At 35.9% G+C, this 27,752-nt stretch overlaps 4 protein-coding genes across 6 annotated transcripts in view; 1 reads left to right on the top strand and 3 right to left on the bottom strand.

Annotated features, from left to right (window-relative positions):
- LOC127853811 (organic cation transporter protein-like) overlaps positions 1-27,752 on the bottom strand; it is a 289,143-nt gene that overhangs the window by 1,314 nt on the left and 260,077 nt on the right. The gene's annotated exons all lie outside the window — the stretch shown is intronic.
- LOC127853818 (uncharacterized) overlaps positions 1-27,752 on the bottom strand; it is a 289,097-nt gene that overhangs the window by 24,887 nt on the left and 236,458 nt on the right. The window lies entirely within an intron of this gene.
- LOC127853810 (organic cation transporter protein-like) lies at positions 148-9,264 on the bottom strand. Of its 2 annotated transcripts, none has more exons than XM_052388598.1 (9): positions 8,993-9,264; positions 8,345-8,588; positions 7,909-8,012; positions 6,812-6,966; positions 5,884-6,052; positions 5,346-5,561; positions 3,060-3,286; positions 830-1,011; positions 148-414 (listed from the first exon to the last, which is right to left on the bottom strand). In XM_052388598.1, exons 1-9 carry the CDS (start codon positions 9,076-9,078, stop codon positions 229-231), a joined length of 1,569 nt encoding a protein of 522 aa, XP_052244558.1. In that variant the 5' UTR covers positions 9,079-9,264; the 3' UTR covers positions 148-228. The 2 variants fall into 2 exon arrangements, with proteins under 2 accessions (XP_052244558.1, XP_052244557.1); XM_052388597.1 differs by having other exon boundaries at positions 152-414; positions 8,909-9,178.
- LOC127853812 (organic cation transporter protein-like) lies at positions 13,628-21,477 on the top strand. The gene is made up of 9 exons (XM_052388602.1): positions 13,628-13,982; positions 16,079-16,322; positions 16,656-16,759; positions 17,792-17,946; positions 18,718-18,886; positions 19,154-19,369; positions 19,942-20,168; positions 20,663-20,844; positions 21,230-21,477. The coding sequence occupies exons 1-9, from the start codon at positions 13,840-13,842 to the stop codon at positions 21,407-21,409; spliced, it is 1,620 nt and encodes a 539-aa protein (XP_052244562.1). The 5' UTR covers positions 13,628-13,839; the 3' UTR covers positions 21,410-21,477.

The following is a 27,752-nucleotide window of genomic DNA, read 5'->3' as shown; positions in this document are numbered from 1 at the left end:
AAACTCGAGCATTTGATTGAACGCCTATTTCTACATATAAAACATATTCAAAGGCGTTGTACAATAGAAATATAAAAAAAAACTAAATACAAATTTAAAACATACAATAATATGGAGTGACACATTTATACATTTGTATATCGGCCTCGATAAAAATGTTAAACCATATGTTGATATACATGTTATATATCATAATGTTATTGAAAATGACAATAGCATATATTGTTTTTATGAAGTAAGCGCTCTCTTGAGGCGACTTTGTCTACCAAATTTCTCTGCGTCCCTCACTGATTCCGGAAGAACAGTCCCTTTTGTTTCTGGAAGTAGCAAAGACAGCATGCCGGCTGCTACGGAGAGACCACCAAATATGATAAGCGGAAGCGCCTTCCCGAAGTTTCCAGGAATAAGATTGCCCTAAAATTATTATCCTTCACGAATAACCATCATTTACACTATTATTCATTTTTACTTGGAACAATTGTATATAATTTGTGTTATTTATATTAATAGTGATTTATTTTTTATCCTCGTAAACTGATATTCATGATAACTTTCCGACAAATAATGACGAATAGCTCTAGAGACTTTCGTTTCTTAAAAACAAAAACAAAAACACATTCTAAACTGATCACAATATTTTTTGCAAAAAAGTAAAAATCAGTCTCATTCAATGAGCGTAGCCACGTACATCGATCTCAATCGCGTACGCACGCACCACATAGTATTGTCAAATGAATTGCCCTCATGAATTATCCGTTTAATTTATTATCAAGTTAATGAAACAAACTTTTTGATAAAAGTTCATTTTTCTACAGAAGAATCAACCAACCAGTTCCATTGTATAAGGGGACAGGATGGTCCCCACAATGCCGACCATGGAGCTCGAGCCTATTCCCGAGTGGCGAACCAGGGTCGGGAACAGTTCCGACGACCAGACGTAGATGATCGCGAATGCAGCCGAGATACCGAACTTGCCTACGTTTGCAAGCACCACGGTGATCCATTCTTGCTCTAAAATAGATTGTTGACTTCTCATTAAATATTCACTCTGACCAGCAAAGATCTTTCAAATGCATCCAGCATACACGTTAACCAACTGATCTAATGCTCTGAAATGTGTTAGCTAAATTTTCAGAATAAATAATGGATTTCTATGTATTGAATTGAGAAGCGTTTATTACAATTCTAGTTTCTGTCGATAAGAAAGCAAACAACATAACTATAGTATGCCGATCATGTCCAAACTATTTCAAGAGAACTTATGGAAACTAGAGCATTTTCCGAAGAAAAAGTAGACGTTATTCAAATAATTTCGAACAAAATAATAAGTGTAGTTTATACAATATATTGTAATAAGATAAAATAATCTTCCATTGACTGTTTTCCTAAACTTCATACAAATCCTAGCAAACATCGGTTGAAAGAAAAATTCAGTGTCGTGAACCAAATATCAATTATTTTAAACTAAAAGTATGGTGTTTTGAAAGCGTGGAAGAGAGCTTTCTACGGAATCTTTTACTTTCAAAAGCCACGTTCTTATTGCGTGTTTAAGTTACACTAGAAACTTCAATATAAATATTGAAAATCTTCAAGGTAAATCTTTAAAAGCTTTAAATGTATTGTTTTATCAATGCATGCACTTTAAGCCTAAACTCATATGTATTTTATCCTTTTGTGTCACATATTCTTAAATATTCTTGTGAAATTTGGGGATATACAAAGTCAACGGAAATCGAAGGAATCCAACTAAGGTTTCTTAACGCATGTATTACGTGTTAGAAGAAATATATATACAGAACCTGTGATTATCTTTATTAATATATTGCATGTTGTTATTTTTGCACAACAAAAACGATGCACAACGTGCAAATCTAATTAAACTTTCTACTATTTTCTCTTATTGCGGCTTCTTATCAAATTGCACATCACGACGATGATCTGGGTATTAAACTATGCCTCTTAACCTTTTTTTTAAATAAAGACAAGATGGATTTGATACACGTTTGGGTGTCATAACATCGTGTCTAAGAAAATTCTTGTGCTCTTGTCTGTATATAACCATTGAGTAGTTAAATGGTCATTGAATTGAAATGTATTTTCTTTTATTTCTTTTTAATTTGATGCGATAATGCTATTTTTATACGTTATCACTTCAATGTTTTTATGAAGTTGGGAGTTTCTTAAAACTGGTTTGAACTCAAATGATTTGCTTGCTTTGTATTGACTGTTTCAAGGCGTTGAGCTCAGTTGTGTTCATTGTGTGTGTTTGTTGTGCGATTGGTTTCTTGCAAATACTAGAGGACCGGCTTGTAGTATAAGGTTTCTATCAATCTGATACAGATAAGGTTTCAGTATGATATTTAATAAATATGGGATGCTGTGCTTGATCTTTTACAAGTATTCATAAGAATATTGATTATCAGTATACCATTTAGTCTGATAATCCTTCATGATTAATATACCTTTTAACCTGAGGAACCTTTATGATCAGTATACCTTTTTTAACCTGAGGAACCTTCATGATCAGTATACCTTTTTACCTGAGGAACATTCATGATCAGTATACCTATTGACCTGAGGAACCTTCATGATCAGTATACCTTTTGACCTGAGGAACCTTCGTGATCAGTATACCTTTTAACCTGAGGAACCTTCAAGATCAGTATACCTATTTAATTTAGTCTGAGGATCATACATTTGAATTGTATATATGAAGTCTCAGTAGGCTAGGCGTAAGGATTTTCGGGCTAGTGTTCGGAAAACGTATATTGTGTAAGGAAAGACAGACGGACAGACAGACACACACAGACACACAGACAGACAGATAGACATACACACAGACACACAGACACACAGACAGACACACATGCACACAGGCACACAGACACACAGACACACAGACATACAGGCACACAGGCACACAGGCACACAGACACACAGACACACAGACACACAGACAGACAGATGAACATTAATATTTAGCACTTTCCCTACATTACTAGACGCTATATACAATCATATACATTTACATATAAAGAAAAAGTTACTAAAATAGTTACCAGGCGGAGCATAGAGAGTAGAAAAGATCGTGCAAAGACATGAGACCCCGCCGAGGATCATAGTACCGGCATGCAGCGACTTCCGGCCCACCTTGTTGAGAAGCAGAAGACACATGATGTAGGCGCCCAACTCCATAGTGCTGGTGATGGTGAAGTTAACGTAGATGTCCCCGCTAAGATTGCCAACGTTGAGGCTCAGACCGTAGTATACGATGTTGACGACCATCCTGAAGTCAAGTGGAGTCAAATATGTCACGTGGTAACAGATATTCATGTGTTGTCAATTATGTCCCGTGTTGTCAACTACCACAACCATCAAACACACTGATATTATATATTCCGTAGCAACTACAGACTCTGATTTAAAAAAAAAGCATGGTGTGTATTCAAGAGCGATAGTGGGTTCCAAATATGCATGCATTAATATTTCTTCATTCCTTCATACCACAATCTAAATGGAACATCAAACAAAATATTTGATTTTTTTTATTCATCAATATTAATTCGAATCAATACTTGGCATTATCCTCCCCCATAAATAACGTGTCTTTCTTGTTACATATTGATTCTTAAAATAAATAAGTGTGTCTATATAAAGAGTTCATTTTCACTCGACTAAGACTATTTAAGTTAAGAACTGATAAAACATTTTGCAAAGATATTCATTTAAAGATCTTTGGAAACATATTTTATCAATTACTTTAGAAGTTATGCCACGCCTTTTTTACAGCCGGTGAAATCATTTTCTTAAAGTGAATGAAGAAAGTTACAAGTTTGGTCTCCCTTAAGCTACTAAACGAGGCTTACACAGGCAAAGTATTAAGTACTGTTTGGAGTTTGTTCAAATACTTTCATGTTAGAAATTAGAGGGCGCCGCGTTAAAAAGCTGTTAAAGCTGTTTCTCTTCAGGAAAGGTTTGGCAAGCAGCCCCAGCAATCTGATATAAACTCAAGTTTTAAGGTAAGTTTGGGTGTTAAAGATTATATATGAACTGGTAATTTTTAAATATGTACAACTTTAGAAGCATCCAGAAACACATACTATACGTAATTAAATAATGCACTGCTGAGGGAATTTTTCTACTTTCATATGAACAATCCAACATTAAATTTCATTAGCAATACAACATATATGATCAGGGTGGCCAAACACTTTGTCAAACGGAAAATTTTCATGTAATGAAATCGCTGTGACTCTGCAGAGAAAAAAAGAGGGAAAATGTCAAATTTTACAAAATTTAATGAATTATCGGGGAAGTTTACAAAATTGGACTACGTGTTATTTCTCTTCCTGGCTTTCCAATATATTTAGGCTTTATGCATATCTTCAAACATCTTAGTAATTGGGAAAGTTTGAGCATCTTTATTTTCCTTTAAAATATTTTGGTACTTAAAAGTAACACGTAAAGTGGAACAAAAACACAATATTGTCAGTAGCTGTTTTCAATTACTTCCATGATGAAAGGTTTTTTTTTTGTTGTTTTAAAATAAACATATGATTGCAGGAATATTAATTAGTGCGAAGTGTTTTTGTTTTTTTACATGAACCTATATTAAAAATGAATAATAGTTTTTTTTAAATATACCTTAAAATCTCATTTCTCCTCCCTCCCCCCGCCCCCCGCTCCACAGCAGCACACTAAACAAGTATCAGCATAAGATTATTGCAAAAATGTGTAACCAGTTATAGTCGTTATCCTAAATTATGTATGTAAACCGTGCAGTTTTGAATAGATTTGTTGTTTAACTTTTATTTAAAAATGAAAATGAAAAAAATTCACACCACTAACCAATCTTAAATGACCCCATGCACAATTTCTGACCAGGATTTATTCGACTCATGGTTTTTATAATCTTTTAATACTCTTTTAAAAATATTTACATTGGATAATATTATTTGCCATACTTATATGTAATATAAAGATTAAAAACTTTTTACATGCGTCAACAAAAATATCAGTAAATAACATGTAAGATCGCCAAACCATGTTAATGCATACATATGTATACATATGAATGACATGTTCTGTTATATCGAGATCCGGATCTAACGCGGTTGTGAATCGAGGATTCTGGGAACCTTTGCCTCATTCGTAAAACATACTGGAATATGCATTAATTATAAATAATAGGGCACGTAAATTAGACACGTTTAATTACTAAACTTCTTAGATTGATTAATACAAAATGATTTTTATTTAAAAAAAAGTTGTTTTTTTTAAAGATCGTTCTTCACAGAATTAAAAAAAAAGATTTATAAAAGGATAAGTATGCGTTATTCCTTTACCAGTTGAAGTAAATGATCAGCGTCCTTAAAAGTAATCGAGGCACTGTGAACATCTTCAGCACGCTTTGTGAGGTATTAGTGTTGTCATCGATGTCGTTGCTTAGGAGATCATCGGGTAAGGTGACGCCGTTGACCTTGGCACACTTGTGTAGAATTCGATTGGCTTCCTGGAAGCGTCCTTTCGACATCAACCATCGAGGAGACTCTGGTAAAACCCTACGAACAAGAACGGTGTTTAATCATAGACGATCATGTCATTTCGAAGATCCAATGACGTCCGCTATATTTATACATCACCATTTTCGTCGGGATCATCACCATACTCACATCATCGCCACCAACAACAAAAACACTTTCATCAACGTCGATGTCATGAGTTACTTAGATCAGAAAATTAATTAATAATCCGTAATATGTCGTGTATATAACGGTTTGTGAAAAATAAATATCATGGTACAGCGGATGCGATATTGCAGAGTTTAATACACATGCAGCAAATGACAAAAAAAAACAATTGTAACACGTTCCATCAATATACCATATATGTAGAATGAGTATCACTGACGGACATGCTAGGGCGAGTTGCAGTGGGTACCAAGATCGCACAAGGAATGCAATGAGGCATAGAGCGTAGAGACCGAAACACCAGAAGAAGTTGATGATTATACCCGCAGCCACTCTGTACGAGGGACCGACAAGCTCCAGACCTGAGAATGCAGTAAAAGGGAACGCTGTTATTTATGCTTTTATTGACTCGGGATCAACAGGCTCTAGGCATGATCTTAAGGGATAATGATGGTCGGAAAATAGGATCATTTGTAAAAATGTCACAGAATTAAGATATAAAATGTGTGTTTGGCTAATCTTAGGATAGTTTAGTTGTTTTATGTTTTCTAGATAAGGTTAACTAATATTCAAATTAGGAATTAAACTTTTTATCTAATAGAGCTTTTGGTTGTTCTATCTTTTTTGACACTTTGCTATTACAGTGCTTATAACGAATAACAATTGACGCTTTACTTTTTACATGAAACCGCTTTTTTACAAAAAGTCATTTTGGCTATAATCGCAAACGTTTTTGTATAGTAAAATGAACAGAATGAACTATATTTTAAAGCGCAAACACAGGGCATGCCATTTATCACCGATGCGTAAACGTCAAAAAAAATTATACTGTACATATCGTACATAACTTAGCAATAAATAATAACAACGCTTACATAGTATATTACAATAACAAACATTCAAACGTGAAGGGTTAAGACATCGGTAAATTGTTCTGTTTTTTATTGGCCAATAACTGTTTATCGGTCAATAAGCAAAACTATAAAAAGTCCTAATTCGTATCAAAGATATTACATGATATTGTAGTTTGTTGTCCAGGTAAAAATTAATGCGTATCATGTAAGAATTGCATGTATCAGTCATGCCCATTCATAGACAATGTACAAGGCTAGCAGACTCACCGATAACAAACAGTGTCGTGTACATGCCCAGATTAGCGACACCCTGCATGAACCGAAAGCCTACAAACACTTCATATGTGCGAGCGAACGCAGTACCGAACGCCGCCACGATGAAAAACACTATAGCAACCACCAGAGCCTTCTTCCGACCAAACCTACATAGTAGATTAACAAAACATCAGAATCAGCAGCTTTATACAAGTAGATAGTGAGGCGCTCATAAAATTCACCTGGTCCGACATTTATCAGACAGGACAAAACAATGCCAAAACAAATCCGTGTTCTATTGCGGCTGATTTCGCCCCTTCGTTCTGGTGTGTTGACGGGTGTGGAAAAATATACCCGCAGAAATGATAAAAGGGCGACGCCGATAGGACGACTATGACAGTGTTCACTCTATGTATTGTTCTGGCGGGTATGTTTGCGGTTCGGTAGCGCTGTCATATTGGCGACCTTCAATCCCACCAACACGCAAATGATACAAGAACTAAACATATACAAGCCAGAATGACTAATAGCGTCCATAATTGATAATGACATTTGTAAGTTTTGGCGTGGTTATTAGTGTTTCTGTTATGTCGTCATGTTTGTCTTCACAAACGCCTGATTAGTATGGAAGAATTCAGCAACAAAACATTTGTCTGCAAAGATCGGAACGGTACATTAAAAAATATTCAATGCCGAAAGAAAACACAGCTTTCTTAAATATAAACATACGTGTCAATGAAATGCATGTGAACCTTTTATATTGTAATGCACAGAATACTGAAACTATCATAATATAATAATACTTCGCTTTTTTCTTAGTAAAACAACAAAACAAAAAAACTCATTTCAAATCAAGACTTTGCAATGATAGGAATTCGTCTTAAGTAAATGGTTCATTCTTAAGTTAATGGTTTATTGAACATTTTTAAATGCATATGTTTAAAATAACATGAATACATCGACGAAGGAACACATGATTTTTAAGCATTAAAACGAGCACCAAAGAGGCTATGGGTCTTATACAATTAATATGAATATACTTTAACAAATAAATTAAAAATATTTATAAGTTCTTCAATGTTCACTGTAACATTGTTAAAATTACTTGCATATCGGACACTAGACCAATGCTGACCGCACCAACCAAGTGCCCAACTAACAGCGCCATGTTGGCATTTGCACGTGCCAAGTCCTCGCCGCATACCAAGTTGATCTATAAAAACAACACAATCTACTTTTGCAGAAGAGGATATACACCGATGTTTAAAGTTGGTGAATTTTTTTTTAATCAATATGGAGGAGATAGAAGATAACTCAACACACTTTTCATCATTGAGACAACATAGATATACTAAAAAATGACATATTCAATCACAGAAAGTACCTTTAAAAGTCAAATATATATATAATTATAAATATATAAAAAATAGCATTCATGGCCGCTGCCTAAAGGTATATATTATGTCCGTAAAGATTCGCAATTTACATGACTACAGGAATTCTGATTTGATTATATTCATAATAACAGTCTTAACGTGTGCATACCTTTGTGAAGAATGTGCTTTTGAAAGTTGCCTTTTCGTATACCCAGGAGTCACATTCCGCTGTCGAAGAGTTCAAAGGAACGCCTTGTTCGTTGTAGGACGTGTTTGCATGGGACAAATAAATTGCGCATGCGGCATAGGCAAGTGACCCGTCAGTGCTCCGAGGAATATATTTATTGATCAAAAGCTCATGCCAAATGCCCTGAACTTCGTATGTATCATTTTCCAATGAAGGGATAGTGCATCTAGAAATAGATTTAAAGTTTGTTTAAGCCAGTATAAAATTGATGTAGACAAACACGATTTAAAATTTACGAATGGTCAATATTCATCAAAGGCTTAAACCATTTTATTCAATTCAACTACAAATATTTTATATAACTGTTTCGCTCGTTTTACATAATCCTGCATTGGGCACAGGAAAACATTCTCGAGAAGCACTGTAAAATGAACAGTAAATGTTTATTCTTCGAAGTTACCAAAACACAATTTAAAGCCGCATGTTCGATAATTTCACACAAACAATATACTTAACATGACATTAAGTGCAATATAAAATCTTTACCTATGTTTCGGCAAAGCGAGGGTGAAGACAGAGGCGAGAATCTGTATTGCTGTAAATATTATTGGGACACACACGCATACGTACAGTATCCGCTGGTACTTTCCGAACTCTCCCAACACTATAGTGATATTGTCAAACTTCATTGTCGCGTACTCTACTCCACAGTACATCTCGTACTAGTTTATTATCCATCTATCGTCTCGTCAGACGTGATACTGAATATGTCAACTGCAAGTAAAATTCACAAGTAAGTCCATTTGTGGATTTATAGGTTAAGTGCATGTCACAGATTAATGGGCCTTTTTAGCACGTACACATGTACGTTAAAGGTTCACAATTTAATACGTTTGGTATTCATAAAAGCGCGTATAGAAAAGGTAATCATAATCATAGGTAATATTTCAATACCTTTAAAATTGTTGAACTAACTGTTATCGGTCTGAATAAAATATTAATATGAACATAAAATGCATTTTGAATCGAACAAATCGTTTATAGTTTTTTAGTTTTTACCGAGGAACAACACATTGAACATAATTTACTTGTTGAGTATTAATGTTCTTCCCACAAAAAATATGTAGTTAAAATATCTTGAGGACCAATGTTTGTTAATATAAAATAAACATTCTCATAAATCATATTTGTTTCGAAATAAAGTACACTTGATATACTTCCACAAATAAGTATGAAAACAAGAAATAAATCTATTTTGTGCACAAATCATATAACAGCTAGCTTGTAAATAAATGCCAAAAAGTAACATTGTTAAACATTTAACATTAAATATGCACCGTATATAAGTGTTCTAATCCATTATTTGCACCATATCTTGACAGCCTTTGATATAGCATAAATTGTTTGGTATGTATTTGCATCTTTTTTCAACTTAAACCGTTCATCTGGTAATAATCCGAAACCTGTGTAGGTTAAGGCCTCTACAAACGGTCGCAAAATGTTTTGGGGGGATTTTCTGACTAGATATGAGATAATAAGTTCCTACACATGATCAATAATCGAGTTGCTTGTCCATTACACTGTCAGTGTATACCCAATTCCAATAATGCCGCCGACAGCAATGTTGAAAAAAAGATTTTTGGAGTATAATCAAATGTTTTACCGGAAAGGTGAAGTCCATGTCATATGATCAATCAACGACCTTGAGTTCATATTGGACTAGCCACTAAATAAGCTTTAATGTGACAACTATGGACGTAATTTTATCAATAATGACATTTTTTCAAGTTTTACATAATAATAACATGTTTACGCATAATGCACCCACACCCAACTGACTAGTTAATTGAAACTTGTTCACCAGAGACGGAAAGACACAACATAGAGCGGGACTCTATATAAATCTAAATCTAGATGGTGTGAGAATGTGATAATCGACCAAACTTCTTATCAAGCAAACACGTAAAATTTGTTCAACGTAACGTCGATTTAATGTCGGTCAGACGTTGAACCACTGCCACGTGTTTGCTGGGTAATCACTGAGCCATCCCAGCCTTGGGGGCGGGCTAATGGAGAGATGGCTAACACCTTATCCCATATGATATTATAACAAAACCTCACAAAAATCATATCAAAATGCAATCGGGCTCATTTTAATATGCCGTTTGTGTCAAAATACATTGTTTCACACAGGTAACATATAGTTACAAAGTAAGTCATTTGTCAGGTTTCCACATTGTTAATCGTCCAGTTTACCATGACAGCATGTGATGAAAAGTACACCAGCAGCACAACACGTACAACGTAGAGTATCACACTTTCCTGCAAATTTGCACAATATTAGGTAACACCATTGCAAGGGTTTAATGCAAATTGTGGGCAACACCATGCTATTGTATTCATCCAGTCCACCGTGCGTATTTGGTGCACGCCGTGTCTCGGAACCATCGATTTGTATAAGCCGTTTAAATGACCTAAGTATTAGACAGACGATTATGTCATTTAAACAGCTCTTTTACACGAGTTTTGTACGAGTAGTCCAATAGCTACTATCCTAGTATTTTCCAACTCAATACGGTTGAACAGTTTATGAATCGCTTCGTTATCAGAAGGTAATCCTGGAAGAGCTTCATTCTCATAGACAACGGCATTGGCAATTAAAGAGTTGGCTCAGAGTTTATTGCACACTATATCGCTTACCAATTGCTGAAGATTATTCTTATGAATAATAATTCCAGAATGTATTAACTTGTTGTGGGATTGGTGTGTCTCTGGTCATGTCAATATTTGAAATTCGTGTTGCTTCGTAACCGCGCAGCAACCATTCACCTTGCTTTTGAGAAGTCTCAACGTTCGAGCCTTATGCACGATTAATACACTCTGTCCACTGATTGGTGCAGCAGTTATAGCGCCACCTAGAGTATGAAAATATTCAAGTGGCATATTTCGCATCTTAGACATGAAGTCTATAATGACATGAGTGGTGAGAGTAAATACCGACTCCATTTACTGCGGTTTTAAATCTATTTTCAATCACCCAAATAATTTTCAACTTATGAGCATAAACTGAACGGTCACCAGAAAACAATGAAGATGCAGAGAAGTCAAATTATGCTACAGCATTAACATCCCGTGTCTCTCTCCTACAAAACTGTGACCTTCGGGACCTTTTGATACTCACGGAATAGTCTGCTCATCCTTCATGGTTTGTCGAACTATAGGTTTTATATGGGTAGGTACCTGGTAATTTGTTAGATTTGTCCTCTGAATTGAATGTTCACGGCTTATTCTTGTATTGGACACTAGGCGCTTTGACAGAGACCTGTTAACTGTGGCATCTTGGAACATTAGGAATGCATAACTTGTGAACCTTCTTTGACATATATTTATGATTTGTCAGCATAGTCCGAGTTGTCCATTCCTCCCGTAATGGAGTCCCCTGTAGTAGGTTTTGGTGTTTCTACATATTCTTATCATTTCATGGGATAACTAGCAAAAAGACTGCGGGCAGATCTGGTTCGATAACTTGAACAGAAACCAGTTCTGTTGGTAGCAGTGAAAAGACTTCTGCTGCTATCTCTTGAATAAAGTGAGTGGCCAAGCATCATGTGCAATATTATTTATTTGCGTCAATCCACTATGACTGATGATCACAAGCATCTGGAATAGGCAGTGCAGCTGTGTACCCTTATGATATCTCACTCAGATTTCTGTTGTTCATTTTTCCTGTAGGCCGATGATCTGCTTGATTTGGTAGAGGATCGTGTAATCTTCAAGAAGCTGTAGACGTAATGTACACTTAGGGACCTTGAAAATAGCTGACAAAAACGTGAGAAGCGGTCCTGTAATTCTTGTTCTTTCATATCAAGATTTTAGGTCAGTACGGTCGCCGAAAATGTCTTGTCAGCCAAAATCACAGCTCTTGAAACTGCTCTTACCTGGATACCTGCTTCATGCATAAGCCCTGGTTCATCAGTTTGATGACTGTATTAGCAGCGCCTTTATCAAATTTCATAATCGCCCCTGCTCGATATTCGGGACATTTGCCGAATGTCGATGTCATAGCTGGCTCGACATTCGTCCCAGCTCGATATTCGGGACTTTTGCCGAATGTCGATGTCAGAGCTGGCTCGACATTCGCCCAGCTCGATATTCCACACTAATGTCGAATGTCGATGTCAGAGCTGGCTTGACATTCGCCCCAGCTCGATACTCGGACTTGTGCCGAATTTCGATGTCAGAGCTGGCTCGACATTCGATCTAGCTCGATATTCGGGATTTTTGCCGAATGTCGATGTCAGAGCTGGCTCGACATACGCCCCAGCTCGATATTTAAGACTAGTGCCGAATGTCGATGTTAGAGCTGGCTCGACATGCGACCCAGCTCGATTTTCAGGACTAGTGCCGAATGTGACTGTCAGCGCTGGCTCGGCATTCGCCCCAGCCCGATATTCGGGACTATTGCCGAATGTCGATGTCATAGCTTGCTCGATATTCGCCCCAGCCGGATATTCGGGACTTTCGCCGAATGTTGATGTCAGAGCTGGCTCGACATTCGTCCTAGCTCAATATTCAGGACTTTTGCCGAATGTCGATGTCAGAGACGGCTCGACATTCGAACCAGCTCGATATTCGAATGTCGAATGTCGATTGTCGATGTCAGTGCCAACTTCACGACCTTGTTTTTTGTCCGTTTGGTCGTAAGCATTAGTCACACTGCAGCTAATACAGATAAAGATAAGGATGGCGTACTACTAAAAATAAATTTATGACAATGTCCTGCGTTTTTGTAGTTTCTGAAATTTGTGCTTCGTCTGTAAGCTAAACATAAGTGTTCATATGATGCAATCCTTATGTGTTATTAACCTGAGTTTTGAAAATCTGAATTCTGAACATGAACATAAATCTCGGACTAAACCTAATTTATTTACATAAGCCAGTATGAACACGCTGAACAACCAGAATATTGTCTTATTTTGTTGCGTTCTCCTATTGCATACTACATAACAACGTCCTCTCAGTGAAAACAACGTGCTTTTGAAACAAGCATGATCTACATACACTAACTAATGGTGTTATTTTGCTTGCGTAATCTTGAGACGGAGTATTGATACAACCGTACAAACAATTCTGCGACTCAAAATCCTACTCCCTAGTGTGAATTAAGCTTGCCGCTTTCGCCTTACTGTGTATACACAAAAACTGTTCAGCCATGTATTGTGTGCAATATTGACCTTATTTAATTATCTACAATTTAAGTACATACTGATTAAAGGTTCATTAATGAGTGTGAGGCCTGTATGTGAACTTCAATATCGACATTTGGCCTGACTTATCATACTTGCAGTGAACGAAGGAAAATGACCTTGTTAACTATGATTGGACTAAAATGTTCAGTATCATGATAGACGAACAATTTAGAGGAGATCGTCCATTAACTAGAACAAACTGTTCTATATGGAGTGGACTGCGCAACAATGAAGTTTGACAACATCACGGTAGTGCTGGGAGAGTTCGGAAAGTATCAGAGGATCCTGTACGTGTGCGTGTGCATCCCGATCATCTTTACAGCTATTCAGGAATTCGCCTCCGTCTTCACTCTCGCCTTGCCAAAGCATAGGTAAGGTTTTAATATTAAACTGCTTTGCTTGTAAATTATGTTTTTTGACTAATAATTGTCGTACATGCGGCTTTTAATTGTAATTAAGAAACTTCACAGTAAAAACACTTACTGTTTCGTTTGTAAAGTGATTCTAAAGACGTTCTACCTGGAAATGCATTTGCGCTGTAACTATGTTGAATTTTACTGTTAGAACCCTTCTGATGTTAGATCAACTGTCCACGAAGCGCTCAAGGTGAGCTATTGTGTCCGGCGTCCTTCGTCGAGCAGTGTGCGGTGTCAAGATTGCGTCGTCAACTTTTACCTCCTTGCCAATGCCACTCATATTCTTTATCAAAAATTGATGAGACATGTTCAGGATGTGTATCTGGACAATATTTAGGCCAAGGTTTTGGAGGTCACGTGTCTACAACAACTGGGTAACAAAGTGTTTTCTTAGGAACAACTTTGTTAACACTCTAGAGGCCACGTGTTTGACTAAATCTTAATTAAAAAAATGGTCAGTAAAGAGGATCAAAACAACACTATAGAGGCTACATTTTTATGCAATATTGATGAAGTAGGGCAAGTATGGTTATCTTGACAGTATTTTAGTCGATATCGAATATGGATCACGTGCGTCAATAAAATGGGTAATCTGTTCGAATATTTGAAAACCTTGTTACCAATTTAGACGTTTTTGGTCTATTTTAAACCTGGCTCTTTTGCATCAAAAAAATAAGTCGCCATGGCCGATCTTGAAGAAAAAAGCTTTAGTGGCAAAATATGTAACTCAGTCCTTATAAAACTTTGACAGAATGTTTATCTAGACCTTTTCTAGCTGTGTATCCTTTGTCTGTCATTGTTAGTGGGTTGATTATTTTATGTCCCTTTCCAAGAAAGTGGCATATAGCAGTCGCACTGTCCATCTCTACGTATCTTCGTCCGTCATACATTTCCAGTCTCAGCCATAAATTTGCTAAATATTTATGGATTTTAAAAATAACGTTGCAAACATTTCAAACATTATAAGAAGAGGGGGCGGTTGTAGCAAACGTCTCCTTACGCCAAATGTCAATTCACTCGTAATGGTTAAAAGTCAAAGTTGGCCATACAACAGATAGAAAATTCCTCTTTAAGCCATAACTTTGCTATTTTGAAGGGATTTTGAAATACTTTGGCGAAAATGTAGTTTTTTACAAGACTAGACGTCGCATATAAAACTTGTTTCCTGAGTTCTCTAGATCATATTTGGCATAAATACCGATTGTTCGTACTGTAACTTTGTTATCCTTCAAGCTGTATTAAGATATTTACCACATATTACAGTCAACACGAGACGGCATTTTGTGTTTAATAACCACTCTCATACCCCTACGGTTAAGGTCATACTTGGAGGTCAAAAGACACCTTTCGAATTTATCACAGCTAGTAAATTCATGTATCAGCCGTAACTTTGCAATATATTGATTGTTTTTAAAATAGCTTTACACAAACGCTATTCATTATATGACAATGTGATGCAAGTTGCATTTGCTTGTGACGCATTTTTTGGTTCCTCTAGACACATTCAATCATTCACTTACCATGTTTGAAGCTCTTATCAGGCCATTTCGTCACCACTTAAGTCCGAGAACTCAGGTCAGCGCTTAAGGGCCGACATGACCCTCTTGCGCTTCCAAAACATTCGAAATGATAACTGAACTCTTTAACACGAGCACATACATTTAAATTAAACCATATTTGTACATGTACAATTATGTACAATTATGTACAATTACATGTACGATTTGAAGCATATACATACTTTTTCGTGAGTCTATTTGTCGTCTTCGCCGAAGTGGTCCTTGTTTTAGAAGTAAATGTAATACATTGAATCCTTTTATAAAAGTTCTGCGTTCTTGCGGTATTAGGTTTCAGGAAAAGAGTTCAACCCACCCATACACGTCGAAAACAGAGGCTTATTAAACAATCCAAGCAATGCTATTTAATATCGCTAGTTTAGTAGGTATACTGCTTAAAACATACGATGAAACTTTATAATACGTAAATTTCAACACGTTTGTCTACACCAATTGTATACTAGATTAACAAAATATCCTTTAATGTATTCCTAGATGCACTGTCCCTTCATTGGAAAATGATACATACGAAGTTCAAGGCATTTGGCATGAGATTTTGATTAACAAATCCATTCCTCGGGGCACTGATGATTCACTTGACTACGACGCATGCGCATTGTATATGTCCCATGAAAACACGTCCTTCGACGAACAAGGCGTTCCTTTGAACTCTTCGACATCGGAATGTGACTCATGGGTATACGACCAGGCAACTTTCAAGAGCACATTCTTCACAAAGGTATTCCAAACTTGAGACTGCAAGTATGAAAAATACGAATTTCACGAAGTATTCACGTAAATTACGAGTCGTTACCCACATGACCAGATGTGATGCATCTTTTTCTGAGGGGCCGTGAATGCGATACATTCTTTATTAAGTGATATTTCGACCTAAGGAACTTAAATAAACTTGGTGTGAATTCACTATGTTATCGTTAAGTATATTTTGTCTAAATGAGAAATAGTGTGTTAAGGTCTATTTACTATCGTCTTCATTCATTATATTTATTACCATTAACATTAAATACCACAGATGGCACAACTGCAGTCGGAGATGTGTGTTTTTTTATAGATCAACCTGGTTTGCAGCGAGGAATTGGCACGCGCGAATGCTAACACGGCGATGTTTGTCGGGCACTTAATTGGGGCCATCAGCATTGGTCTAGTGGCCGATATGCAAGTAATTTTCACCACGTTACACAGAACATTAAAGAACTTGTCAATCGACTTAATGCATTATAACAGTATATTTATATAATTTGTGTGAGAACCATATTCTCTAGGGCATTTTTTGCTTTCTTGAAAAGAATACTTTATCCTTCGTATTTATGATGTAAACAACGAATTATTTAAAAATGGCCAATGATCTATTTTCTTTTGAAAAATATATATGATCGTATCGGCTTGAATAAAACATTATTTGTAGGATACAAAAACACATATAAAACGTATATTTTTAATTATTGTGTTCATTATATTATTTTCTATATTCTTGATATATTTATATGTATATATATATATATATATATATATATTTTTATATATATATATATATATATATATATATATATATATATATATATATATATTAATAATCAGAGCATAAAAACATAAAAGGCTCCCATATATTCCACAGATAAGAATGTGAACATTCAAGAAATATGTGTATTCTTCAACTTCTAATAGTTTGCATTGGCCGTTCAAATGAATTTTAGTGCGTTTCCTTTTTGTTTTTTCGTTGTGGTTTGTATTACACATGTGTTGGAATGTTTGAAATGTTGACAACACGACAACATGGCAGAACGACAGATTACCCCCCCCCCCCCCAAACTTACAAATGTATTAATTTTGTATCGACTATATTTGTCATTCTGGTGGGTATGCTTGTCGTTCTTTTGCATTTTCGTGTTCGCCGGATTAAAGGTCGCCTACACTACAAAGTGCCAGAACAGCAAACATACCTGCCAAAACGATAAAAGAACGCGACAAAAGGCATAATGGCCGTATCAGCGCCACCCTTTAATCGTTTGGCATGTATATTTGTGTACAATCGCCAACCTATCAGAACGATAGGCAAAATCAGCCGCCATAGAGAACGGGGTTGTTTTGGAAATGTGTGTAGTGTCTGAAATAGGCCGGAACATTCGAATTTTAATTTGCTTCAGTTATCAATCGCTGAATATGGTGTTTTGTTAATCTACAATGTAGGTTTGGTCGAAAGAAGGCCTTGGTGGTCTCAATAGTTGTGTTCATCGTGGCGGCGTTCGGGTCGGCGTTCGCTCGCACATATGAAGTGTTCGTATGCTTTCGGTTCCTGCAGGGTGTCGGTACCCTGAGCATGTACACGACACTGTTTGTTATCGGTGAGTGTGCTATGACTTTACCATCTCTATGCATGGGATTGACTTTTTTATGCAATTATTTCATATTACGCGTTAATGTCTATGTGGAAAACGATCAACACTATCGTGAAATATTCTTGAAACGTCAAAAGGGGTTTAATCGATGTTTTTACATAAATGATGTACACAAAATCGACCGATGCCCATCCCTTTTTTCGCTATTATAGAATTTTTATTGTTCTGTGTTAAGTAAGCATCCCAATGATTTATTGTTTATTTCTGTACGATATGTTTCAGTTTATTTAATGGAAATTAAATCGGTGAAATTTGACTGTTAATGTGTTTGCTCTATGTATATTCACTTTAGTTCATATAGTTCAATTGAGCTTTTATATTTGACAATATCAAACATGTGCGTTGATAGCTAAAAGATTTATTGCAAAACAGCGATTGTATATAAACATTTTATAGCGTCATATATTATTCGCTACTACTACTGTCAAGGCAAATTGCCAAAATTGGCGGCGAAATCAATATCTGTATTCGATTGATTGTTGCAGTAATTAAAAGTTATGTTAACATGAAAACATAACATAACAACATAAAGTAACTTATCCTCGTCAAAAATTTGCCATACAAAAACCTTAATCGTAATTGCTGATCGTTTTGAATAACATACTCGTCTGATACCATTTTCCAGACCATTTTTATCACATTGAATCATGCTGGATCCGATTTGGTCCCTTTTTTATCATGAAATATAAACATCGTCCCCTTTTTCTTAATTTTCAGGTCTGGAGCTGGTCGGTCCCTCGTATCGAGTTGCTGCGGGTATGCTCATCAACTTCTTCTGGAGTGTCGGTCTCTACGTGCTCTGTCTCACGGCATTCCTTGTGCGATCGTACTTCCCACTGCAACTCGCCCTAGCATGTCCGACAGTGATACTCGTTCTACATATATGGTATATCAATAGTATTATTTTGCTCTTGATTATCTACTGTTGGCTGGCTTCTGCTTTACCGTAAAACTTGTTCTTCATACACATATGTACTAACTGATTGTTTTTAAACTTACTGATATAAGTTTCTTCGCTGACCAGACGATTATGAAAGTGGTGGTGATGATTATGATAATGATGATCGTCACGACGAAAATGGTCTTAAGCAGACGTCTTTGTGTCTTCGAAATGACATACTCAACTAAAATGAAGCACCATTCTTTTGTGTAGGCTGGTACCAGAGTCTCCTCGATGGTTGATGTCTAAAGGACGTTACCAGGAAGCCAATCAAATTCTACAAAAGTGTGCCAAGGTCAATGGCGTCACCTTACCCGATTATCTCATAGACTACGACATCGATGACGTCACTAAAACCTCACAAAGCGTGCTGAAGATGTTCACGGTCCCTCGATTACTTTTAAGGACGCTGATTATTTACTTCAACTGGTAAGGGGCCAAAGGATAGTTATACTATACTAGTTATCCTGATTTAACTTGCAAAGATAAAATCTCCAGTAAAAGGATGTATAATTGCAAAAACAGGGCACAAAAGGAATGAAATAAGACACGTTGGCGGAAATATGTAGAAAAAATAGTAGATATAGAATCGTTTGAAGTTCTGCGAGGTAAAAGGTTTGCGCTTCGGATTTACTCAAACTCCAAGCAGCACTTTATGCTTCGCATGGGCAATACATGCCTTTGAAATATATGTCATCAGTTCAGACTAACAGAAGTAAAATACCATGTGCACATGACCTTTTTAAATGTACATGTACACATTTTTTTAGATTCGATATGTAACAAGAAACTATTAAGACACTTTTCAGCTAAATATGCCAGTTACTGATTCGAATAAATGGTAGTTTATAAATAAATATGCACGCATGACAAGATTTGGCACCCACGATCGCTCGTGCAAACACGCAATTTTTCTTGATCAGAGTATGAAGTTACGACATATATTACATGAGTTTTATGTGACTTTGGTACTTAAGAAAACGGGACATAATTGACTTCAGGATTGTCGTCAATATGGTATATTACGGTCTCACCCTCAACGTTGGCGATCTTAGCGGGGACATCTACGTGAACTTCGCCATCAACAGCACTATGGAGTTAGGCGCCTACATTATGTGTCTCCTGCTACTCAACAGGGTTGGATGCAGGTGGCTGCACGCCAGCACAATGATTCTCGGAGGGGCCTCATGTCTGTGCACGATATTTTCTACCCTCTATGCTCTGCCTGGTAAATATTGTATTGTCGTTTTTGTATATGCAAAGGTATATTATTGTATTCAACTTCTAGTAATAAAGGGACAAAATCTAAAAATAAATTTTAATACGTCTGTCTGTCCGTACATCATGCGTTATCTTAACACTATCTACATAATCATTGTATTATAATTTATCTTAATATTCAATCTGTTACACTAATTATTGTGTGCAAATTATTAGACTAATTTCTACTTTGTATTGTAATTTTATGTAGTTTCCTTCAGTTGCCTTGAAATAGTTTGAACAAAGAATAATCGGAATTCTTTAAGTATGTATTTGTTTTTACCTTATCGACAGGAACGAAGTTTAAACCCTTCTCCATTCAATTAATACAGATCCAATAAGACAAAAAAAGTCTTGAAATGTGGTGAACACATTTCAGAATGAGATCGTTTATACTTGATGTATTTAGAAGAGTCTTCGCTGGACAGAGTTAATATTTAATGAGAAGTGAATCTTTTATAGAACACGCGTGGATCACTGTGGTTCTTGCAAATGTAGGCAAGTTTGGCATCTCGGCTTCATTCGCGATCATCTACTTCTGGTCGGCGGAACTGTTCCCGACTCTGGTGCGCAACTCTGGCATGGGTTCGAGCTCCATGGTCGGCATCGTGGGGACCATCCTGTCCCCATATACAATGGAGCTGGTGGGTTGATTATTCTGTAGACAAATACAAATATCAAAACGTCTATATTGTTGCAACAAGTAGGATTATTTACTCGGCGAATCATTCGACTTTCTAATTGCAAGGTGCGTACGTTATTGAGATCGACGTATGCGGCTACGATCATTGACTCGTACCAATTGTTTCGCATTATATTTAAGATGATTGTGAAAAGTTGATTACTCTATTCGTTTAAAAAAACGACCGTCTGTTCGTCGTTTATTTTGTTAAGTAATCATACATATCAGATAACGATGACAAAAATATATCTTAAAAATTATTACAAAAAAATAAATAAATTCATTTTTCTAATAACGTAAAAATAAAAGTCATAAATGTGGTCATTCCGGAACGATAATGATTCCAGGGCAAAGTTATTCCTGGAAATTTCGGGAAGGCTCTTCCGCTTATCATATTTGGAGGTCTCTCCTTAGCTGCCGGTCTTCTTAGTTTGCTTCTTCCGGAAACGAAAGGAGCTGTCCTTCCGGAATCAGTGAGGGACGCGGAGAAATTCGGAAGACCAAGCAAGAAAGCGCCGACTTCATAAATAAGATTAGCTGTCATTGTCATGTACAAAATATTTCATGCAACATTAAATGTAATAGGAATTTAAAATGTTATCCGATGCTGATATACAAATGTGCATTGCGCATTTTTAAGAGACGCGAGTAAACATTTTAAGATATTAGTCCTCAAACGGTGTATCGCCATAGGTCAATCGTCAGGTCACTGTGTTTGAAAATGTAAGAAGACGTTAAGGCTAAAAAGCGCAAGAGAAATTATCATAAAACTTAATACACCATTGATTCTATACGTGTACCCTTTGTAGATTGTTTAGCTAACCATTATTCATCCGTTGGGCTGTAACTCGTTTTGCAAAAGACCTGAATAGTACATAAGATGTTGTCATGAAATCGAGCAAATGCCATGCCAATTACCGTATATGTCCAATGGATGGTAAGCAAAGAGCAAAGTGATATGCGATGATATGAAATAGTCATATAAAGCATTTAACTGAGTATATATATAAAAAGATATGCAGCATGGGGCGTTGGTGCTTCACGAATGGTAAAATCGACTGCACCAAGTAATCGCTTCTTTGAATGATTATGTGACCAAATTAGTTTAAACCATTTATGCCTAGCGTCTAGAAAAAAGGCCTTGGCAAGCAGCGTAGACCCAGATGAGACGCCGCATGATGCGGCGTCTCATCAGGGTCTTCGCTGTTTGCTTAAAGCAATTTCTGTAAGAAATATTATTTATATAGAAATAAGTATACTAGACATCCCTTATTTTGGAAATAAATTGATCCAATTTATAAGGATAGGAGAGTCCACTAGGCATAAATGGGTTAACCAAGTAATAGCTTCTTTGAATCATTGTTTGACCCATTTAGTTTAAGGATGGGTGATACGGGTTGATCAGGTCAAGGTTGCAAACGTGTTGGTGCTTAACGCATCGGTACAATCCACGTAAATTTTCACCGACGGACAGACAGGGGCAATCATTTATTTTTTGCTCGTTTTATATATCCCAACCGACTTGGCTTATTATGCCTAACACGTGTGCTAGTAACAAATTTACGCAAATACACGGTTAAGATAAGTAATATGTGTTGAAAATTACATAGTATCTTTTCAAATACTTATTTGAATAAGTTCAAAAACTATTAAATTAAATTATTCAATAATACATTAGCTTGTATTTAACGAGCTTGCTTGATAATTAACTGTTAATATAATTTTGTTTAAAAAAAGTTGTGTTTTAAAATAACCTCAATAAAAAGATACAACGTGCATAGCCGCTATTTGATTAAATAATGAGATACTCTTAGACAGTTTGATTTTTAACATAAGCGCACTCAGCTTTAAATGATATTAAGTCAGAACTGTAGAGACTTTAGATAGATATAGAGAATACTAGGTTAGCGTTGAATACAGAGATGTTTATGTTGCGAGGCTTAGAACGCTGGGAGCGCGAACCTTGGCGAGCGCTTTCGGTGTTCGAGCCGAGCAACATAAACTTTTCTGTATTCAACGCTAATCCTAGTATTCTATTTATCCCATTTGATTTTTTTCAACGTGACATTTAACATTAATAGATCTAATAACCTTAACAATAATATTAATTCAGTCTTAAAAGCGCTTAAAATCTAACAAATGTTACCATGAGTAGTGATATACATGTATTTGTTCTAATACGCAAAATAGTCTTTAAAAAATTCACACACAAACTGTAAAACAAGTAAAAATATCACCATATGCCTCGATTTAATATTACGCAGTGTGCGGATTGTAACACATTACGACCGCGAAAAGAAGATTTTACTTTACTATAATGCATTTTATTTTTGAAAGAAAATGATCAAAATCCAATATGGCGGCGATTGCTCCTGACAAAATGATGTCGATGTCAACATACATGTACACCATCGACGACCTAGTTCTGGCTACCATAACTTTAAATGTCGCTTTTTATGATTTTTGACTGGCGCGACTTTGTACAGGTCTGTCAATACTATATAAACTGTACGCTGAAGTTTCTTTAGCTATCGACGACCTTGACAATTTTGACGAGTAAACAGACAATTGCAGCGACTGACACTTTATTTGACTTAATATACAAGGCAATACGTTTTCCGACTTTGGACGACGAATTTAAGGACGCGCAGACTGTGTTTTTTATATAATGTTATGGGTATGCCGTGTGTGATCCGATGCATCAATGGCGCCCATGTTTAAATCATTTCCCCGAGAACAGGGAACGACAAAAGTACAAACAAAAACCAAAACACGTTAGAACTAGTATCTTACCTTTAATTATCCTTTAAAATCCATCTAATAATCCATTTCACTCAATAATTGACGATTTTGCATCTAGGGTCTTTAATAATTATTTTAGCATAGTTAAATAAAGACCCTTATGCCATCCTATCACTACATTCAAATGAGTTTATGAACTCAATAAACTTTCTTGTTCGTCACACGCTACGTCATGTACTCTACATTACTGCTGTTCAAATGAACCGGAGCAGTGTATCAAATAATAGCCGTTGATAAACTCGGTTGCATTTGCAGATTTCTGCATACACACATAATTATGTTTAAACTTGCACAATGTTTTATTTATCTATGGTAAATGCCCTTATTGTACAAGAACATAATTTAATATATAAATACACAAAGAATGGAAAACATTTCAGTGCACAACAGATAAATGAGTGGATAATACCCGTGTACAAAATGGGACGTTCCCAATTCCAGTGTGGTGCTATTTTTACCACCTTATACTTTACACAGCTCTATGCCTAACGTGAATTAAATAGGAAGGCAAACATTGCAGATTATTTATGAATTGTGCGATATGTGTATGGCTTGTTGTACATTCCTAATTTTTAAGTTAAATGTCAAAAGTATATGCATAGATTATAAACAATGCACATTGTACGAAATAAGGAAAATGTGCTCAATTGACAATTCAGATATGTCAATATACAGTACATGTAGAAAACATGTGAAATAAGTCCCGTTTATAATAAATCGTCAAAAAAATGGGGAAAATGACGCAATAAGTATGTCATTTTATGACGCCATTAATCAGCTGATTCATTATACGGATGGCGAAAAATTATGTCATATGACTAGATTGAAAGGTTGAAGGTCGTATAATTTTGAAGCTTAAGTTTACTCGACTTTGTCTCTTATGAAAAAATCATTCAGTGGTAAAGTAAAAAGTAGTCCGTGCACGCGACAGGTATATCCCACAAGGTGGAATACAGGCTAGTATATTCCATAAGGTGTTATACCGTCAATGTCGCGTTGAAAATGGGATAAATTCGATCAAAGTTATGTTTTTAATAAGACTGGACAGAAATATTGTACCAGAAAATGCATGGTTATGTGAGGTATGATATGTATGGTTTGATTGTTTTGCTTGAATTCAGACATTTTTATTTATATAAGGTTAGTTGTTTCTTCAAATATGGTTTATTGAGCCTTATCTATCTTTTTCTAAAAGGATACATTCGAATAAATAGTGGCATTCATTACCCTATACGTTTGTACAATTCGTCAAGCGGGATACAGTACCAAGTATTTTTAATCCAAACTTTTGAATTATCAATAAATGTTATTATGCTAGATGAGTCAATGCAGATTGTTTTCTTTTTTCTGAATGCAAGTCGGCACACAGGTGGTTTTAATGTCATCATTCAATGTCATTGTTTAATGACAATCCCTTTTCACAAAAAAAATGTCAAATATATTTGGTCATATTACCCTTACCATTAAAGAGATACAACCATCCAGATGTTCATCGACATAGGATTTTTTATCAAAGACAAAGGGCATTTGTTTACTAGCTTTGTAGCTCATCCTTTCATTCCTAGCATTGACACGTTGTTTTTTAATTTTTCCAGCAGTGTGCGTGTTGAGATTCTCAAACCCTAAATAATCGTCTTAAAAAAGGTCATTATTGCTTTATGATCAATTAACTATTAATGTATACAGGAAAATACTTCCGCAAAACAAATTGGTACGCAATTCCAGACCTTGATGACCTTGATAAAATTACAGAAAAATAACTCAAGCAATAGTATTAGCCGCGATGCAAAGTATTCGGAATAAAAATGGGACGATACGCCAGAAAAACGTCTCGTGGATGAACAAAAATATTAGAAAGTTAATAAAACAACGACATATATTGCACAGACTATCAAAAATAAATAAATACCTTACACGCTTTGGTCACAATCAAAACATGCTCGCAACACTGTTCCTATGGAAAATTAATAACAAAAGAAATAAGAATATAATTCACAACTAGTAAATGTGATAAGTTTCAATGCCTTCGCTTTCACACAATAGATCATGGTTCGAGTAAGCTAATGCTTTACTCAACAACAAAACCTGTGCTAACCTTCCAACTTACCACCAACGACCAAGTTTTAACATCGACAATGATAAGTATCGTTTAGTAATACACGATTAAAATGGTCGTAAAGATGAACATTTATGCCTTCACAACTATCCTCCAGTTACAGGCTCGTCTCTTCTCTAAGTCTTCACAGGATGATAAGAATGCGATATTGTTGGCAACAAGCAAAATCACCCGGGCCTGATCCTTTCAATAAAATATTAATTTGCACCGACTGTCTGTTTTCTCACCGAACTCTTAGCTTCATCGTACTATACAACCAAGAGGAAAGACGCGAATTTCAATCCTTTCTTCCACAGTGTTTGTTTTACCTTTCCCAACCTTCACACCATCCACCAATCTCACTTCTTAATTGCCCAGAAAATGATCTTTTCCTGTCAATCAGATGTTTTTCAATGGCGTCTCTACTATCAATCACCTTACTTTTTAACACGATATCGCAGCAGCTATATTTGAAGGCAAGGATCAAAGATGTCAGCGCCATCTTTTGCATCATTCTAAGCCTTCGATATAGTTTCGCAACAAGGGTTAAAAACAAATCTCGATCAGCATTGAAGAAGCACTTTTTAGTTTGTTTGTCATTATATTGAATCGAACAACGGGCTGTTTATCGGAGATCATCTTAAACTTGGTCATTCAGGTGTCCCACAGGGATCGATTACATCTCCATTAAACAATCTCCGCCCCTCGAATCCTTTAAAGATTGTTTGCTTAAACATAAAATTCACACAGCTACAGTATACAACGTAGGCACCAGATATAAATTCATCTTGCTGGCCAGAGTTGTCCAAGTGTGTATTTCCTTATATAATTACGTTCACAAAAGATTCATAAAAAGCTCTCCTCACTGTACATGTGGTAAAATCGAGCGTATCGTTCATCTCTTTTTTCAGTTTTCTATAAACATGTATGACACTATTCGCGTCATCTTCTTCTCTGACTTGCCATGTCCGTTGACAACAACAAATTTTCAAGGGTGATGATCGTCTAAGCATTGCTCAAAATTAAAAAATTATTTCAAGAGTTCACATGCTTATTGCTGCCATAAACGATTTAATACATAGTATATGCATACCACTCCAGTGATCCGATTAGACGGCGTTGTATTTTTCTGTTGAATCAAAATATTTTTGGATGTAAAAAGTTTGTCACAATAGTGTCTTTACTTTATACGAATCATACAAAAAAATGACCAGTTGGTGATATTTGGACACATTATTCTCTTGCTGAACAATGCACGCACATTGTTTTTATTAGCGTTTTCACACAATCGAATGTGTTGTGTTTTATGTAAACTTGCGAATAACTAACTTAATTTTATAACAATGAGGTGTATCCAATGATATGCAATAGCAATCAACTGTTGTTCAGTCAGCGCTTTGATTTGTTAATCCTGCGGGTACAGGCACTAAAATTAATTAAAAGTACATGGCTTTAATTAACATATTCATACATTGATGTCCTTCCGTAGAGGCAGGTCGTATCTTTGCTATGGGGGCTTCTTTGTTCCAGGGCAAAGATTACGATTCAGATTTTAACACGCGGTCACCTTAATTCGAATAGATCACGAGCCTTACGTCTGCACAGTTAAGTAAATTAAGCTGCATAGAAAAACTAAAATTACCTCACATTTGTTGAAAGAAGTACAGCATGTGTGAGAATAAATTTATTTAATTAACTTTTTATTCAAAAAGCTATAGCTAAGATAAAGTTTGATGATTTGATTATACATCTTGGAGATTTCGGAAAGTACCAGAAGATCCTGTATTTTATTGTATGCATTCCAACCATCTTTACCTCCATGCAGAACTTGTCGTCTGTTTTCACACTGGCAATTCCAAGGCACAGGTAGGTGGAGTGGTTTTAAACTTACTGTACATTTGTTGCTGATGATCATATTCGTTGCGCCCCAAATAAACTTTGATGTCAAAGATCAAAGATCTTTGAATCAAAGA

The sequence above is a fragment of the Dreissena polymorpha genome, chromosome 12 (genome assembly GCF_020536995.1).
Source record: "Dreissena polymorpha isolate Duluth1 chromosome 12, UMN_Dpol_1.0, whole genome shotgun sequence".
NCBI lineage: Eukaryota > Metazoa > Mollusca > Bivalvia > Myida > Dreissenidae > Dreissena > Dreissena polymorpha.
The sequence above is the reverse complement of the archived record's forward strand: the minus strand, read 5'-3'. Positions and strand labels throughout refer to the sequence as shown.

Excerpts from the sequence above, each read along its gene's own strand:
- LOC127853810 (XM_052388597.1), bottom strand. The coding sequence starts at position 9,078 with ATGTACTGTGGAGTAGAGTACGCGACAATGAAGTTTGACAATATCACT. Across the intron at positions 8,589-8,908 it reads CTCGCTTTGCCGAAACATAG|ATGCACTATCCCTTCATTGG; the intron begins GTAAAGATTTTA and ends ATCTATTTCTAG. Across the intron at positions 1,012-3,059 it reads TACTCTCTATGCTCCGCCTG|AGCAAGAATGGATCACCGTG; the intron begins GTAACTATTTTA and ends AATCTATTTTAG.
- LOC127853812 (XM_052388602.1), top strand. The coding sequence starts at position 13,840 with ATGAAGTTTGACAACATCACGGTAGTGCTGGGAGAGTTCGGAAAGTAT. Across the intron at positions 13,983-16,078 it reads CTCGCCTTGCCAAAGCATAG|ATGCACTGTCCCTTCATTGG; the intron begins GTAAGGTTTTAA and ends ATGTATTCCTAG. Across the intron at positions 16,760-17,791 it reads ATTGGTCTAGTGGCCGATAT|GTTTGGTCGAAAGAAGGCCT; the intron begins GCAAGTAATTTT and ends TCTACAATGTAG.